The sequence below is a fragment of the Callorhinchus milii genome, unplaced genomic scaffold (assembly GCF_018977255.1).
Source record: "Callorhinchus milii isolate IMCB2004 unplaced genomic scaffold, IMCB_Cmil_1.0 Scaffold4, whole genome shotgun sequence".
In the NCBI taxonomy this organism is placed as follows: Eukaryota; Metazoa; Chordata; class Chondrichthyes; order Chimaeriformes; family Callorhinchidae; genus Callorhinchus; species Callorhinchus milii.
In genome coordinates, this window is record NW_024704745.1 from 21,181,835 (window position 1) to 21,196,639 (window position 14,805).

General features: G+C 41.7%; 1 protein-coding gene across 3 annotated transcripts in view; it reads right to left on the reverse strand.

Annotated features, from left to right (window-relative positions):
• Positions 1-5,840: 5,840 nt before the first annotated feature.
• Positions 5,841-14,805, reverse strand: part of shroom2a (shroom family member 2a) — a 126,714-nt gene continuing 117,749 nt past the window's right edge. For all 3 annotated transcript variants that reach the window (XM_042333859.1, XM_042333858.1, XM_042333860.1), the window contains 4 exons: positions 13,676-14,221; positions 11,229-11,400; positions 8,396-8,668; positions 5,841-7,614 (listed from right to left, as the gene is read on the reverse strand). In XM_042333859.1, coding sequence (XP_042189793.1) covers positions 7,345-7,614; positions 8,396-8,668; positions 11,229-11,400; positions 13,676-14,221 — 1,261 coding nt within the window. In that variant the 3' untranslated portion in view covers positions 5,841-7,344. The remainder of the gene's footprint in view (positions 7,615-8,395; positions 8,669-11,228; positions 11,401-13,675; positions 14,222-14,805) is intronic.

Below are 14,805 nucleotides of genomic sequence, written 5' to 3' on the forward strand. Positions count from 1 at the left end.
TCAGATCCTGACCCAAGCAGTACCATAGGTGATCTCCATCATCTTCACATGCCACACTCTCCACTGTATAATAATAATCCTTGCATTTGATATAGCGCTTTTCACTTCTTCTAAACATCTCAAGAATATACTGTAAAGTGAATTGACTGTATATTCAAGATCTTCGTCCTCACTTTCAAAGCCATCCATGACCTTGCCCCCTCCTACCTCTCTGACCTGCTGACTCCCTACCAATCTGCCCGCTCCCTCCATTCAGCGGGTTCTGATTTGCTCCATGTCTCCCACCCGACCCTCCCTACCATTGGTGGCCAGGCTTTCAGCCTCTCTGCCCCCACGCTCTGGAACTCCATCCCATGGTCCCTTTGCCTCTCTTCCTCCCTTGCCTTGTTCGAGGACGGTCTCAAGACCCTTCTCTTCAATCGTGCCTTCGGTCGCCCTCCCACCTCTCTGCCTTCCTTCACCTCTACACCATCCCTCCCTCTTGGGCCCCAACACCTGACTGTTCAGCGCTTTGGGACGTCCTCCCTATGTGGAAGGCGTTCTATAATTATAATTTTTGTTGGTGCTATTTGTGGGCGAAACGCGACAGCCAATTGCGCACAGTAGTGTCCCACAAACAGTCGTGGATTGAAGTGACCAAATTATTATTGTTTTTTTTTCTTAAGGGATTATTATCAGGCATGTGGAGTAAGGAAACTTGCCTAAGGTTTCACCCTGCCGGGAATCAAACCCAGGTCACTTGCTTGTGAGGCGAGCGCTCTAACCACTGAGCTACAGGAATCCACAGGTCTGTATGAGCCCTGTGGCTATGGCTGAGCCATCCAGCCCACAACAGAAAATATAATGCCCACCAGCTGGCATCAACATTGTTAGCCTTATGTCCATGATGTTGAAGTTGCTTTTTTTAAAAAAAAACTTGTTTGAAAATAAAACCAGAGAAAGTTTCCAAAATACGTGAATATTATATAAAAGTAATGCACCAGTCTGCAAACAGGACATTCAAGGAGTGTCCATTCATGAATGTATCCAAAACCTTGTATGTTATCTGGATACATTATAAACAAACAAGACACCTCCAAAGAACAGTCATTCTGGTAATTACAGACTCTTTTACTCGTATCTCTTTTACCACCCATTGTAAATGTATCAATGGGTGAAAAACACTGCAACAAGTCTGTAAAAGCACCAACATTAAAACCCATTCAGTAATACACAATAGTTGGGTATCCTTTGCAGCCAGTTAAAACACGGTGCATTCCCGTCGGTTTAGTAACACAAATTACCAGAGTAACACATAGGAACGTGTTATGAAACATTGCAAACTTTACTCCCATGTTTTCCTTTAATAGTGGTAGATTGAAATCACAAGGAACGTTTAGTCAACATATTAAACAGTGTTTACAAATCCAGTGTGTCCTGGTACTATTAACTCAAACAACAATTAATAATAATAATAATTCTTGCATTTGATAGAGCGCCTATCACGTTCTAGGGACGTTTTAAAGTGCTCATAGGATTTACTGAAATTAAATGATTGTATTTATTGGCACAATAGCATACAGTAATGTCCCACAAACAGCCATGAAATGAGTGAGCAATTTTATTTGGGGGATTTTGGCCAGGACACCTGGAAAATCTCAACTGTAGTAATTTCTCTGATATATGTCAGGAACAAAGCTGAAGTGATTCAACAACTTTTGCGTTCCCTAGTTTAATCGTTGTTGAGTTAGGTTGGTGATACAGTATTTAGGAATTTAAGAACCGGTTATTTCATCGCTAGGCAAACACCAATGTGTCATAACATTTGTGGGATTCAAGGCGAAGTGAGGTTGTGTTTGGTTGTACGTTTAATACACAAAAACTCAAACTATGTCTCCAAACAGCTTTGCACATTTTAATCTAGCACAGCGCATGCACAATGGCCTTCCTTTTGTGTTAACATTTCTGATTCTATGTTTGCTTATGCCAGAACCTGTGAGACTTATACACTGATGAAGTACTAAAGTCATTGGTTCAACTGCAACAGCCTTTTAAACATGTAAGCCAATAACGGAACAAATGTGAAAAATCATGACAACTCAATACTTGGAATTTAAACCAGACCATTTATTGCTGAAGAAAACAAGCCATACAGCTGCAAAGTGTTTGAGAAAAGTGAGCATGGGTTGTTGTGTTGGAACTCAATTTCACATTTTTTGGACAGAATACCCTGGACTGCAGTTTGAAATAGGAAACAAAGACTCAGGCCGCCCCTTGTAACACTGTTACAGCTTCTGTATTGGGTGCATCAGTCAATGGACAGAAACTCCATGTAAGTGAAAGCTAGTAGCCCCAGAGTTAGCAATACCATTGAGAGGGAAACATGACAAAGCATTGCTAACACCATAGAAGTGACTGCAATAAAGCTATTTACAGATTTACACACTGTAACAGCCAACCATTCCATAGCCAACATTCATTTAGATTTCTACAAGGATTACAAAGACATAAGAGTCACCAGTATATCCTGTACCTTTAGTGGATATCAGTGAAGCTATATCTTGGTAATCATAGCTTTATGTATATTCTCTCAGGCACAAAACTGAGGCCCAAATTGTGCTATATACAATATGGAATTAAATTATTATTCACATTTCTTATACACTCATTAAAGTAGCTATGTTTATCATCTGTTTAAAATCATTGGTAAAAACATTCTGGAAGTGACAACTCATCACTAAGAGCTGCCCCACCAACTACAGATTTTAAATTCAAGTTTACACTTAAGACAGCTAAAAATACAGGTCCACACATCTGCCTCCACTAATATTTGTCTTTATTTCTTGGCCTTTATTCAGCCTAACCATTTCCCCCCTAACTTCTTAGGTTAGAAAGCCTGAACCACTTTACTTTTGCCTGTTTTCATAGAAACAATGCAAACAACTTTGGATCTTTAATCTATTTGTACCATAGAAAAAAATGCCAGTGCTGCTAGTTGAGGTTTGCTGCTTCCCCCCCCCCCCCCCCACACACAGAACAGTTCAAATCAACCAGCTACTAGAACAAAGTGGGCATGTGTTCCTTGCAATTGGGTATGTGTTCATCTGTCAGTTTTATAGCCTACATCAGATTTAATCTCACATGTGCTAGTTATTCAAAAAAATACAATTGTGGATTTTTTTTATTGGATGATGGAATCAGTGAACTTTATTGTGGATCCTGGGAACAATAGAAGCTATTTTGGACATCTGCTGGGAAAGAGGAATGATGGTGCTTGTTTGGGTTATTACTTTAAGATTAAACAGAACCATTTTACTACGATTGATCGATTAAAAGGCAGGAATTAACGTGTTATATAGGTTTGAATACTGACAACAATTTCCCTTCAGTTTACACATTGGTTGGCATAAAATAAACGTCTAAAAGTGCTTTACTATAGTAACGTGTCACTCTACCTCACTGAGATCTGCAGAGAATGGTTATTGTTTTACAACACTGTCCTGCTTTGCAGAATAAATAATGTTTGAACAATTATAGGCTCAAGAAAAAAATAATTACGCAACCAGCCTGTAAAGGGTGTTGTGTTGGAACTCAATTTCAAATCGAAAGGTTTGTTTTCTGTCCCAGTTATCCCACTTGAAACACTAGTTTGCTGTGTAAAAAGTCTATAGTTCTTTGGTGACCCACTAGGTGGAGAAATCCACTACAGGAAATCCTTCCTGACTCAGTTATTGCCATACAACTGCACCTTCTATTGCCTGATCTTGGATGATGATAACGTAGTGAGTGAGAGAAGCTTTGTTAGCCGTCTAGACCGCAAAACTTTGGCTGCAAATTCAAGATTAAACCTAGCAGTCGTCATCGGTGTGGAGAAGATGAGAAGGAGGGAGGGGGAGATAAAAAATACTTCATAAACTAAATGAGACCCGCCTGTGAAAAGTTGTAAAAATTATTTGTGTGTCAGCAGTGAGTAACATTATTTTGTACACTCAAAGCTAAAATCAAGACCACAGTAGTATGGATCCAGAACTGTACATTCCCAGAGCGTTGCTGGTAGTATTGTTAGTGCCTGGGATGCTACCCCACATGAAGGGCACTGTATAAATGCAAATTGTTGTTGTTAGAAGAGGGACCTTGATTAGGTCTTGGCTCCACACACAGAGGTCTAAGTTGAAATGACCCGGTGAAAGGTGACCTTATCATTAGAGCAGTAACCTTTAGATGCAGAATGAAATACAAATATGTCAGACACATGGAAATTATTATATGTAGGTGGCATGTATGCAGATTTCTCTAGTTTGGATACTCTAAAGCATACTCTAAAGCATGGTAATGGGTTTCCATGTATCAGACACCTGGCTGCAACCTCCGCCCGCACCCCCCAAAAAAAGTACACATATCTTCTTTATTAAACTTCACATCTGAACCGCTCAATGGGAAGGCACCAAGGTACTTGTGGAAGGTCCGGGAAGGGGAGGAAACTGGGTGGGAATTCCATCTGGGCAGTCCCTAGCACTTCTTGGCATAGTCAATGGTTTGAGAGCAGGTTGATCCTTCAAATGTACCAAATACAGGGCTGCTACACACCTGCTTTCGGTCAGCTATCTGAACATTGCTAAAGTGTAAACCAAACACTGCAAACTTCACAAAATCAGAAAATAATCTGCAAAATGTAAGGCAACTGCAGTCTCTCACTGGCAAGAAAGAACTTTGGTGAACTTAATGATAAAATAGATACTCTAGTATAAGGCCAATGATTTTGTAATATATAATACATACATTGCAAACTCATTGTATTGTGGGTCAGCCTTATTGCAGGGAGTGTGGGTCAGTGCTGGTGCAACACAGCCTGTGAGCAAATGTGAGTGACTGACATGTTTGGTGAAACATTGTATTGCTGTGGATTCATTTCAACATCAGGAGTGAGTAGGATGGTTTCCCCAGGTCCATAGATGTTAATCAAGCATTTGTGAGAAATTGCAGACCTACTCTTTATCCCCACCACACAGACACACATACAATTACAATATGTCACAGGCCAAGGTTATTTGCATTTTAGCGAGTTACAAATGCAATTAAAAATCTTAATGCTATTCATTGGTGACCCCCCATCCAGACACATGGAATTAACAAGTCCCCAACGATGCCTTTACAAATCTGTTCCATAAAGTTATTTCATGAATTTTTTTTGTTTTTTAATCCCTTACTTGTACGGATAAAGAGCTTTAGTGATTGAACCCAGCTAGCTCCCAGGCCAGCTGTCTTAATGCTTTGACTGTCTCACCTGGGTGATTTTTCTCATCATCTACGGTAGGGTAGTAGATGAATAGGACACCATACAGCGCATCACAAGCTAAGCTACGATATGCAGTTTGTTTCCCCCAGTAGAGCAGTAATGACCACTAGCTCTGTTCCAGGTATGACTAGTTTGATCCACTATAGGTGCTGAGCTGATACATGTACAAACACACACACACACAGTATGAAACGAGACCTCCCAATACAGTGCCCTCTCCAGCCTAACTGTTAATGTTATGATAAAAGCCAAGCCCAAAAAGTTACCTTGTTTTTCTGCTTCAGGTGTTAATTTATTTCAGATTTCCTGCTTGCACAGTTCATTTTATCTCGACAGCAAGCTGACACTTAGTACAACCACTGTTCAGGGTGACTGTATTTTCTCTTTTGGATTAAGGTGATCTCGCTTCTTGTAGTTGCTTCAGATGTTAGGGCTGGGAAAGTTCAATCGCAGCATTTCAGTCTAGTCTGCTGTGTGGAGCTATTGGGTTTAAAGGGGCCATTTTAAACACTGTTTTAATATATTCAAATTATTGTGATTAAAACCATTGTTTTCAGATGAATAATTCGAGCAAAACGTTATTTATTGGTTTGCAAGTTACCCAGAGACAGCTCCACTGTGCACACATGGTACAAAGATGTCAACCTTTCCAGAGTGAACTGCACAAAGATAAAGCAATGGTGTCGTTCAGTTCTTGCAAAAATGTGCAATGTTGCGAGCATGAGTTTGCTACATCACATCATCTCGGAACACTGAAGAGTGCCTATTTTAGTCAGCAGAATGTTTATTAGTAAAACCAGGTGGAGCTCCCCTGTAACATTCAGTTGTCAGCTGATTCCCTACGTGCCCGCACCCTCTTCAAACCTCATTGAGGACCCCTCCACACAGGTGAAGTGGCTCACCTTGTCCCATGGAAATCTAAAACCCATTCTTAAGACACTAAAAACGTGGCCTCTTTCTTCATCAAACAACACGGCTATTCATTTACTCTGAAGGCACGACTAAGTAGCATTAATGAGCTGGGCAATGAAAGGAGCTAGCAAGAAATGGAGGAAACGAACAGTCAACGTAGAGGCCTCCACTTGGTGCATCCTCAATTACCTGGTGCCCTACTCATCCGCACACATTATTGCTCAATTCAACTGACATTTGGAGTCAAAATTAGGGTATTCCTAAGCACACATTGTTTCTTATTTAAGGAATGGTGTTATACTTTGCTTTGAAATATCCTCCCGATGCCTGAATAATGGTTGATGGCAACCAAACTCTGCAGAAATGCTCTTGGTGAGACCATCTTGGATTCACATCTTGACCGGCATCATTTGAGTGCTTAAAAATGGTCTTTCTGGGTTTATTCTGGGGACTGTGGCCTAACTAAATGTTAGTGTTAGACCAGTGTTCCTGGTGAAGCCAACGGAGGTTAATTTCTTTAGCAGAAGCCTCAATGAAATCTTTGGAGCCCGTTTAGGAATATTCCAAAATTGACCCCCATTCATACTTTTAAAAAGTCTCCAAGTCAAGAAATAAAAAGAAAAGTTGCTCTAACTTTGTCTATTGCAAAGAGCAGACTTGACAATAACACTGATGGACTCATTTTACTCACCTATTTACTTTAGTAAATGCTACAATAAATTAATTTAATGCAATTTGTTTTCTCTTTGTTTAATCCAGTTATCACATCATTGAATGAATCCGTAGTGTTGACCCAAAAAGGTAAGAAAAGAAACCTGCTGGGTAGCGGGAACAGATTACAAAGCAGCAAATTCTTGCTTTGCAGCAAACATAAAGCAGTTTTTCTTTAATTTCATGTCTGCGGGGGAAAGGAAGGGGGTAAACACAATCGTAATGTGTGAACCTGATCAATCTAAAGTTTCAGTTTCAAAACTACCACAGAACTCAGTCCACGATAACATCGGAGGTCAGATTTGTAACCTTAATTTCTCCAGCTGATCCCTGGTGCTTGTCTCCCGCTAGTGGACAGATCCAGCTATACCACACACGCTGAAAGAAAAAGGGAAGCACACACTAATTATTGTTCAGTGTCCAGTTGGGGTTATCCCTTTTAGTTTCTACTTTGGTTTGCTATCAGGAGGCAGACTATCCAACAGGCATTTGAGCTGTTCCTCCCCCAGTTTGATCTTGTCCTCCAGCTCCCTCTGCTCGATAATGAGGGCTGATTTCATCTTCACAAAGTGCTCATAGTCTTGGAGATGCTCCTCTGTCAGGTAGCTGGATAAGATTTCGAACACCACCTTTTCCCTCCTGTCCAGGTTCTCTTTCAGTTCTTTAGCATCTTCGTGTTGCCTCGTAAGGAGTTTTTGCTTCTGAGTAAGGGTCCTCTGCAACATAAAAATCCAGCAAGTTAAGATTTTTTAATTTAATATACAGTACATGAATGCAAATCTGTACCCCATCCTTTGTTAAGGTACAGTCAGAAGCTAGCAGGTTTGAGCAGCACAGGCCCTTAAATCTCAATATTAATTTATAGGAAAGTGCTCTCGTACTTTGTCCGGAATGACACTTTACACAAAAAAACATTCAACTGGCTGAAGAAATCATCCATTTGTTTCAAAATATATCCATATGAATTGAGAAACACAGATGAAGTCCCATAGTGCAGAGTAAGACAATTCCTACTGATTGGTAAGTCAAAAGGACATAAATTGAGAAAATTGACAAGAAAAAAGGTTAGAAGAAAGAATTATAAGCAGAGCATTATCAGATTATGGAATCGTTCACCACAAAGGGGGGCTGAAAGGAATGCACAAAGCTGTCCATCACAATATTTAAAGGGGAAATGGATAAATAATTAAGGAAACTAACAATAAAGAATATGGGGAAAGGGCAGGGGAATGATATCAGACTAGATAGATGTGGTGGGAGAGCCAGCATCAGCACAGGGATGGAGGGTAAATGGGTTTCTTCTGTGCAGTCCATGATATCCTTAATGAGCACTATATACCAGAGATCTCTTTAGATCGAGTGACGTTTGCTAATGGTCCACCATATTTTGAGAAGAAACTGAGCCAGGGTCCCTGGCATCAAAACGGTTGAGAATAATCACTCTACATCTTACGTGATGGACATCAGGAAATGTTGAATGCCCATCAGGCTGCTTACCCTCTCTTCTGGAGAGGCGCTCTCATCCAACGTGTTCAGGGCATTTTCCACTCTGGCCAGCCGACCAGAAAGAGACAAGAGCAGATTGACCACTTTGTCCAGGTCTCCGATAAACATTTTAAACTTGTCAAACTCGTTGGGCTTGCAGACCTCTTTCACGTACACCTCCACCTCCCCACCCAGTAGATTGTTGGCCTGGATGTCGTCCTGCAGGCTCTCGCGGGCTTCTCGCAAAACCTGCAGCTTCTTACTGATGCTGTCAATCAGCTCTTGCTGCGGGACACAGACATGAAGACAAGATTTAAACCATGAAGCCTCTGAGCTTTCTGGGGCTCTGTGACTGAACATCACTGCCTCCCAAACAAATTTATAACAATAACAATAAACCTTACATTTGATGTAACATCATATCAGGTCGTTGAGACGTGATAAGGTCTTACATCAAATGTAAAGTGCTTCACAGAATATATTGTAAATACTGTGTATTTTGTTGGCAAAACTCAGCAGCTAATTGCACACAAACAGTCGTGGATTGATTGAGTGACTTTTTTTTGTCATTATATTGTTAGAGGGAAAAAACCATACAGAAGCAGTTTACAAAATTCTAATGCTGTTGCTTCTTAAATGGTTTTATTATGTGGCTCTATGAAGAATACTGTACCCACTTTTAGATATATTACTTATCCATGCCATGATCCACTCTGCCTTCCCCCAAATCTACAACATCGCCCGCTCTGCCACTGCCTCTCCCCTCAGGCCCCTAAATCTCTCATTCACGCACTTATTACATCTAGGTTTGACTATGCCAACTCCCTGCTTGTCAGCCTTCCCGACTCTTCCCTCTACAAGCTGGAGATCATCTAGAATTCTGCAGCTCGTGTCCTCTCCCGCACTAAGCTCCATGACACATCACCCCCACCCTCTCCCCATCCTCTATAGGATAGTTTGAAATCCCAACCTTGCCTTCAAAGCACTCCATGGCCTTGCTCCTTCCTACCTCTGTGACCTGCTAACCCCATATCAACCTGTCCGGTCAGCAGGCTCTGGCCTGCTCTACGTCCCCCACCTGTCATGCCCCACCAATGGCGGTCAGACCTTCAGCTTCTCTGCCTCCACCCTTTGGAACTCCATCCCACAGTCCTTTTGCCTCTCTCCTTCCCTTGCCTCCTTCAAGACACGTCTCAAGACCCTCCTCTTCGACCGCACCTTCGGCCACCATCCGGCCCCCTACCCTCTTCGATCCCAACTCCCCATCCCCCGCTCGGGTCCAAATCCCTGACTATCCAGTACCTTGGGCTGTCCTCCCGACGTAAAAGGCGCTATATAAATGTAATTTGTTATTGTTGTTGTTTTATAAATTTATGAACGAATTAACGGCCACTAATTGTTACTCAGAGATGCTGTGTGGCTCTGCACGAGTTAAGCTGCGACATGTTGTTGTGACCTGCTCACAAAGCTCATTGTCCTGGGCATGGAGCTGAGAGAGGCATCTGGACTCTCCAATGAAGGAGACAAAGTTACCTCAGACCACACTCTTACCCCAAGGTTTCAGAGTGGCATTGGTGGAAGACAGGTGTAGGTCTCATAATCACTACGTAAACCTCCATTCTGCCCTTCCTCAAGTGGGAAGACGAGAGAAGGGAAGAAAGTGTCATAGAAATTGAGCCTCACCTCCAACCAAAAAAACAAAGAAAATAAATGTACTGTTAGGGTGTCTTGTTAGGTCAAAATGATTCAAAGCATTTCAGAAATAATGAATAATAACAATAATCCTTCCGTGTTATACATAGCCGTTCACGTCGAGGGGATGTCTCAAAGTGCTTAACAGGATTTACTGTCATTAATCCAGCTGAAACATTTGCCCCAGCAAGGTTTCACAACAGCAGTGATGTGAATGACCAAACAATGCAGTGAAACAGCTCCCCCCTTCACCCCTCCAAAGCTTCAGGCCCAGTACATCTGGAGAGTTTGTCCAGAGCTAACAGTGACTCTACTAATTAATATGGGACATGCTTCAAGTTCCTGAAGTTCTTTCTAACCTTCAATTAATTCATGACATTGTCCTGGTTGAAAACCAAAGCTGCCCAGTGCCTCACAGTTTCTTAGCAAACAGTGCAGCAGGCAGTCTGGGCTAATGGACTGAACCCAAACTGCACTGTGAGAGTCATGCCACTGGTCGACAACAGTGCCAAAACTGCACCTGTTTAGAGAAAGAGTCCACTTTCATATACTTCTAGTGTGTGTATTAGAAATAGGAGTAAGCTGAATACCACCAAGACAACTAATAAATAATTCCCAGATCATCAACGTCTGTGGGCTCTTTTGTTCTTACAGGGAACAATACCGTGGTATTTCTTAATTGATTTCTTAAGTAAGAAAAAGGAATAGGAATTATTTTCTAGTTATTGACAAGTACATCACACACATCACTCCAACTTGGGAGGAACATCCCCCCCCAAAATATAGATAGAGCTGGAGTTGTGCTCCATTTGTCTTCCAGTTTTCTTAATTATTGCTTTAAGAAATACAACAAAATACTGGAATGCCTCAGAGTCGGAAGGCTTTGGGTTCAAATCTCATGTCCGGACTTTGAGCTAATTATCCAGGCTGACACTCCAATGCAGTGCTGGAGGAATGCTACATTGTTGGAATTAGCCCAAAAGAATCCACCTTTGGATGGGGCGTTAAACTGAGGTCCTGTCTGCTTCTTCAGGTGGACGTTAAAGATCACGGGCCACTATTCTTCTGGTGTCCCTAAATAAAATACTGGTCATTTATTTCATGGCTGTTTGTAAGATATTGCTGTCCGATAAACAGCCAGACAGTGAGTTACCTTCTTTTCAGTAAGGTCATGGTTCAGTTCATCTTCAGAATCCTCTTCCTCCTCCATCTGCTGCTGCATGTCCTTCAGTTTATTCAGCAGCTCAGCCTTTGGTGCAGATGTACTGTAGTAAGTCGAGCTTGTAGTCAGAGAGACTCCAATCGGGGTAGTCTCCTCTTCATTCCTGGTGAAATACACACAGCCCATAATAAACATCCTGATTATCACACTCACTTACCTCAAACTTTATAACCCCATAGCCTGTCCCACGTGATCCAACGTGTACAAGTGTGGCATCCTAAATCTTATCAGGAGTCGGTGCTCCCATTAAATAAAATCATGGGACGTGGTATCTGAGTTACCCTGCCATTTGTGCTCAGAAAGGAATGTGCTTTTTATCTCCTTATTCAACTCCTTATAGTCCAATAGTCGAGGGTTAACAGTCTTGCAGCAGTCAAACACTCTCAATCTCTACTCATCTGGTGGGAGGCATATTTGGCTCTATGCTGGCCAACCAATCATCTGGTACCTGGCAGACTATCAGGGCGGGGTGCGTGGTTCTATGGTAGATACTGTATATCAGTAGATCTTGTCTCTTGAGGAGGGGTGTATATATTTCATCCATTTGATCTCTGGAGTCTTTTTGAAAAGCTAAGAGATCTCTGCAGGGGGAAATGTTAATTTGGTCTTTTGGAGTCTGATGGGAATAGGAACACAATCTTGGACTTGGGCCAATCGTTAAGTTTCTTGTACACTTATCAAAGTATATAGGAATAAGAAAACCCAGAACACCCCCAATTGGAGGGTTTAACTAAGTATTCAGTGCGGTCTAGAGAAGATCTCTAACCTTAATGTACGCACCAAATGACCATATCCCTTGGAATCATTGGATCGTTAATTCGAGAGTAAAATCTTCTCCTTTGAGCAAGATGAACAACAACAATAATTTGCACTTATATAATACTTTTCACGAAGGGAGAATATCTCAATGTGCTTCACAAAGAATGAGTGGGAGCCAGAGTTGGGAGGGAAATGGGGAAGGATGAGGGAACTGTAGGAGGGAGCTAGTCAAAAGCAAGGTCAAAGAGATAGGTCTTTATAAGCATTTTGAAAGCAAAAATTGAAGGATTGGAGAGTTCCTGAGGGCAAGTGTAATGAAAGCTCATTTGTCAATTATGGGGCCGAGTAAGCGGGACCTGAAAGCAAGCCAGAGATGGTGGAGTGGAGGGAGTGGCTGGAGAAATAGTCACAATAGATTGCAGAGATAGGGTGTAGCAAGGCCCCGAAGGCATTTAAAGGTAATGACAATGATCAATCTGCTAGTGGATGAGGAGCCAGGCGAGGGCGGCACAGCCTATTGAGGTAGAGAATGCAGATGGTGGATGAGAACTCATGAAATAATTGTCTCCCTGCCATTTACATTCTGATTTCCGATTCTGCTACAGACAGAAGCAACTTCATTATAACTGGCTTTAAATGATGGGGTTCCATTATCAAAACATTGATTCTACTAAGATATTCCAAAAGAAACAAACCATAAATGAATGTTCCTATTTTGATGCAAACCATGTGTTTTGTGGCCTGCTCACCCTGAGAAGTGGTACCTCTCTACTGTGAATTTGTCTGACTTAGAGACTCAGTGGGTACAATTAACTTAGGGATGCTAACTGCATTGTGGTGTCATTCAAAGCAATATCCTGATCAGATGCCTGCCAGCAATGCATAAGCTGCACTGCAAACAGGCAACAGATTTTCTACAAAGTGGTAGGAAGCAACTGCCAGAGAGGGATCTAAGTCTATCTGTGGAGAAAAGCAGATTATCAGTCACATTGGCATCTAGGTCTATGATTGTAAAATGCTACGGGTTGTGATCTGAAATTAGTAGGAAGGTAGAAGGTGAACAAAATGAATCTAGGGCAACACTTTCTTGCTTGAGATGTGGCGCCTGGTGTGTGGAGGATCATAAGTATAACCTCTCTGCCCTGGAGAAACAGCCTTATCTACAGAGTAAGACTACTACTAATAATAACCCTAATAATAATAGTGCCTTATCACGTTTTTGAGACATCTCAAAGCACTTCACATGATATACTGTAATAAAGTGAATTGACTGCAGATTTTGTGGGCGAAACTTGGTCGGCAATTGTGCACAGCAATGACCTACAAACAGTTGTGGATTGAATGACCGAATTATTATTTTTTTTGAAGGGATTATTATCTTTGGAAAAGCAATCCGCCAATCGACTAACAACCAGCCTCCTACTTACTGTTAGATGAACAGAGCTTGTGGAGTAAGGAAACTTGCCTAATGTTTCGCCCCAACTAGAGACTGGGTCTTCTCGCTTGCAAGGCGAGCGCGCTAACCACTATGCTTTAGGACTCAATGAATGCCATTACACTGCTCCCTCAGGAGAACCTACTTTAATAGTATGCTACACTTGAATTTCTTGACTGCTTACCGTTCCTCCATAGCTTTGGGAGAAAGCGACTTGGGAAGCAGCTTCCTGCGTTGTTGTGCTTCCTCAAGGAGAGCCTCATCTTTGGGGAAAATCCCTTCCATGAGATCCATGGTAGTCTTCATTTTGGAATTCGGGTACAGAATATCAGCCAGAGATTTGTCTTTGTCCACAATCTCTCTTGCCAGTTCTTCAGACTTGGGGTCCTCAATGTTTTTTGCCTTCATATAGTTGGTCACAGCAGTAACTTGCTCACTTTCCTTAGAGTCACTTGTTGCTGCATCAGTCAGTGGTGCCTCAGTTACATTCACATCCTTGTCCTTGAGCTGCTCTTGCTCATGTCTGGAATATGCTGAGAAAAGTGAATAGGAATGTTCGGACGTGCCAATGGTTTTCAGCTGCTCTTTCTCTGAGTCGAACGGAAAACTGAGTGGTTCCACGTTATTCAGAAGGTTCTGCCTGCTTTCCTTCTCTGTCTGACTTTCAGAACGAACTATTTTAATCGGGACCTTCTTCACTGTTGTGTTGTTCTCCATCACTTTCTCAATTCTATCAAGGTAAAAAAATATTTTGGTCAGAAAGGACAAAATGAAGAGACACCCAAAGAGAGAATAGCAATGCAAAGATAACACAAGAGACAGGCTAGAAAGATGAGAGGAAACAAGAGTAAGAATTATTGCCCATCTACAAGCAACAACTGATCATTAGTTAATTCCAGACGCTTCTCAATTTGCAGTTCTTTGAACACAAACCGTCTATTCATTACATCTAACCAGGATAAACTGTATTAATCTTCTTATTGAATATTACAAATAATATTGATGGATAGCCTCAGAACTCTGTACATTAACAAACAATCTGGAAGAACACAGCAAAGATAACCTAGCCTTTCAGCCCAACTGGCTCACTCCAGCTTCCATTGTATTTACATTAACAGAATAATGTTCAATGGGAGCAGAATCCTAATATTCGAGAAGGATGAGTTGGTCCAACAGCAACAACTTGCATGTATATAGTGCCCTTCACACAGGGTAAAGTCTTGGAGTCCAAGCTGGACAAGTGCTGTCTCACGTGGGTGCTATTAATTCTTATCCAAATCCCCCTAACTGTTTGGCTTCTACTGTTGTTTTTTC